General features: G+C 40.1%; 1 protein-coding gene across 1 annotated transcript; it reads right to left on the bottom strand.

Moving 5' to 3' along the window:
• Nucleotides 1-2,074: 2,074 nt before the first annotated feature.
• On the bottom strand, nt 2,075-3,100 carry LOC137062522 (trace amine-associated receptor 13c-like). The gene has a single exon (XM_067433395.1). It carries the CDS (start codon nt 3,083-3,085, stop codon nt 2,075-2,077), a length of 1,011 nt encoding a protein of 336 aa, XP_067289496.1. The 5' UTR covers nt 3,086-3,100.
• Between the last annotated feature and the right edge of the window lie 295 nt (nt 3,101-3,395).

Raw genomic sequence — 3,395 nt, 5'->3', positions numbered from 1 at the left:
CATAGTGTGCAAGCATGCCGCAGCCTGACCTGCTGCCAAGTACACTTTGCCCACCAAAGCCGATGTAGCTCTTAATGGCTTGGTGGGCAATGTCGGGGCTTTAATGGATGATGCCGACTCGGGAGAGAGATTGCTCGCAAGCGTCTCCTCCACCCTCGGCATCGACCCATATCCATGTCTTTTCAGCCCAACTATATTACTATAGGTCGATGTTTGTGGGCTGAAAATTCTGGATGAAACCGGATGATTCCACGACCTCGACACCTCAGTGTGGAGGTCGGGTAAAAACGGCAAGCACATGTAGTGGTGGTTGAGCAGAGTGCGCGAGAAGGAAATGCTCATCTAATCTGCTTCTAACAGATGGACGTTCCAGATCTCTTTCTTGTGGCCAGTCCAGACTGAGCCTGGCCACTGCTCTGCTCAACACATCCACCAACTCCTCACTAGCAGGGGAACGAAGTGGCGAATCCTCGTTTCCACCTGCATCGATACTGACAATATCCACCTCCTCGGAGATGGATAATTGCAGCATCGATGCCTCACTCGGGGCGGAAGAAACCGCAGCGCGTGCTTCCAAACCCTGAGTAGAGGCAATGGATCTGGCAGGTAAAGGCAGAGATAAGGCAGAGCCCGTCTCTAACCCCGCTGCCAGATCGAATTGCGAACCCCACGACTGCAGCCGCCAGAGCCGCGGGGAATACGAGCCGAAGCGCCCTCCTCAAAGAGCGCCCGGCGGGAGCGCAGCGTTCTTAATGGTAAACACTTGCAGTGCTCGCAACCAGCCCCCTCGAGGGCTGCCTGAGCGTGCTGTGCTCCCAGGCAAACAACACACATGTTGTGTTTATCCCCACCCGTGATGTAGCGTGTGCAGGGATGAACACACTTATGGAAACTCTCATGCAGTGATTGTTCGCTTGCCATATTTAACTTAAATGCGTGTGCAGTCAGTATATTGTTTTTTGAGAAATGCAGGTGAAAAACTCTTTTTACAAGACAAAAATACCGAACTGACAGACAATGGTTACACAGAGCGCTACTGAAGGCACAGAAGCTGGTTCCTGTTTGTGTTCACGGATCCTTTATAGTTTCCGGTCAATGACGTCACCCGCCTATGACGTTCCATCATCTCATTGGTTGTTTTACATATGTGCTTCAGGACGCAATCACACAGAGGCGTTCCCGCAGCGGTGATGCAGCTCGAGTTCCCTTGAAATGGGAACACTGAACACACACACGCTGGACACAGGATTGAATCGAGGATCGAATAAAGTATACTTATAATATAAATAAAATATACTTATAATACAAATAAAGCACATTTAATATCATTAATTAAGCATGTAATTAGTCCCTATACTTAAAGTGTACTAAGTATACTGAAAGTTGTTCCAATTTAGCACAAAAAAGTACACTAAGTACACTTAAAGCTATGCTTTAACACAACTTATTTACAACTAAAATATACTTAGGCTACTTAAAATATAATTAGTTGTTTCAAAATAGCACACTTCAAGTTAACTAGTCATTAACACACTTCAAGTATACTGAAAATTAGTCTGGCCGCAAATATACTTAGCATGCTTTTTTTTTCCTTCACTGGGGCACTCTGTCATTCAATGTCTTATGAATCTGTAAGTCTTAAACGTTTACAGAAAATAATTCCACCTTGCAAAATAAGGTGAGTAGACAGGTGAGTTTGATCAAGGTTGGAGCTAAACTGTGCAGGAAAGTGGACCTTGAGGTCCAGAGTTGAGAAACCTGGATTTAATAAGTGATATGCTAACATTTCTAAGTGTGTCGTAAATTATCTTTAAAAAAATTGTGAATCATGAAATAAATCAAACAGAACAATTGTAGATGGTTTATAAGATATTAGTTTATACATTATTTATCACTCATAAATCATGGAATTATGTATTTCAAAGTTGTTTTAGTATCATTATCTCAATAAATAATGCTTAATCATGAACAAAAGATGAACAACCATTAGTAATTAATCAGTATATCATTTATTGATGTATCTTTAAATTGTGATTGGGGACAAAATAATAATAAAATCAACCCCCACATTAAATTATTCATAATTTGTAAAAATGTCCATAAGAGAAGAAGATGGCTCCAATATTTTAAGAGTTAATATGTGTTTAACTGATATTTTAAACCAGCGGTAAAATAAAGCATAGATAAGAGGATTTAGACTTGAGTTAACATACAAAGTCCAAATTAGAAATGTCATTGTGGTAGAAGAAATTACTGTCGTCCCTGTTACAGACAATATATAGTATGGAATATAGCAAAGCAGATAAGCTGTCACAATGATTCCTAATGTCATTGCAGCCTTTCTTTCTGATTTCCTCCTCCCTGAACCTTCCATTACACATTTACCACTCTTTATCAGAGAGTTTAAAAGATTCACTTGCTGATGTGCAACATAAAATATCCTCACATATAAAATTATAATAAGGGTACAAGGTAAAAGAAATGAAAAGAACAGGTCTATGTATGTCCATGGAAAACTTATTACTAAATAGCATGTTCCATAGCACACATCTGGTCTTTGGGAACTTTCAAAATATCTGCCACTAATTAAATAGCCGATATTGTAGGTAGAGGAGCAAAACCAGCTGAGACAGATGCTTATTACAGTTTTAGTTGTGGTTATTGTCTGTGGGTACAGTAAAGGGTGACACACAGCCACATATCGATCAACAGCAACTAAAACTAAATTACAAATAGATGTTGAGATAAGCAGTCCCATGATTATCATAAACAGGTCACATAAAGTTTCTCCAAAGTACCAACATGTCTCAATCAACTTGATGGCATCCACAGGCATCATAAGTCCAACAAGCATGTCGGCCACAGCCAGAGAGAGAATAATCAGGTTGGTTGGAGTGTGAAGCTTCTTGAAGTGAGAGATGGAGATGATCACCAGCAGGTTCAGGAACACAGTCCATGCTGACAACAATGAAAAAAACACATACATGATATTGTATTCATGGATGGACCGTTTTCCCTTGATACATGATGAGTTGATGGCAGGAAAGCAGTATTGAGTCTCATGATTCTCTGTCTCATAGGCCATGAATGAGTCTCCTCCTTTTAGGAGTTTGTTCTGCTCTCCTTACTGCTTTCATTTATACATCTGGATCAGACTAACCAACCCATCTACCGCCCACTCTTATGATGCAAGTACATAATTATTTTATTTTAATACTTCCAAACTTGTTACTCACATTACTGTGAACTACAGCCAAAAATAGAGAGATTAGTTTTACTTTACTATATCCACATCTATGAACACTGACGTACTGACCAGTGGAAACAAAACTTAAAAATAAGTATCACTAAAGGGGTTAGTTCAACCTTAACTGAAAATTGTCATCATACTTTCC

This window comes from Pseudorasbora parva, chromosome 23 (assembly GCF_024679245.1).
Source record: "Pseudorasbora parva isolate DD20220531a chromosome 23, ASM2467924v1, whole genome shotgun sequence".
Lineage (NCBI taxonomy): Eukaryota > Metazoa > Chordata > Actinopteri > Cypriniformes > Gobionidae > Pseudorasbora > Pseudorasbora parva.
This window is presented reverse-complemented; position numbering and strand designations above follow the sequence as displayed.

Excerpts from the sequence above, each read along its gene's own strand:
- LOC137062522 (XM_067433395.1), bottom strand. The coding sequence starts at position 3,085 with ATGGCCTATGAGACAGAGAATCATGAGACTCAATACTGCTTTCCTGCC.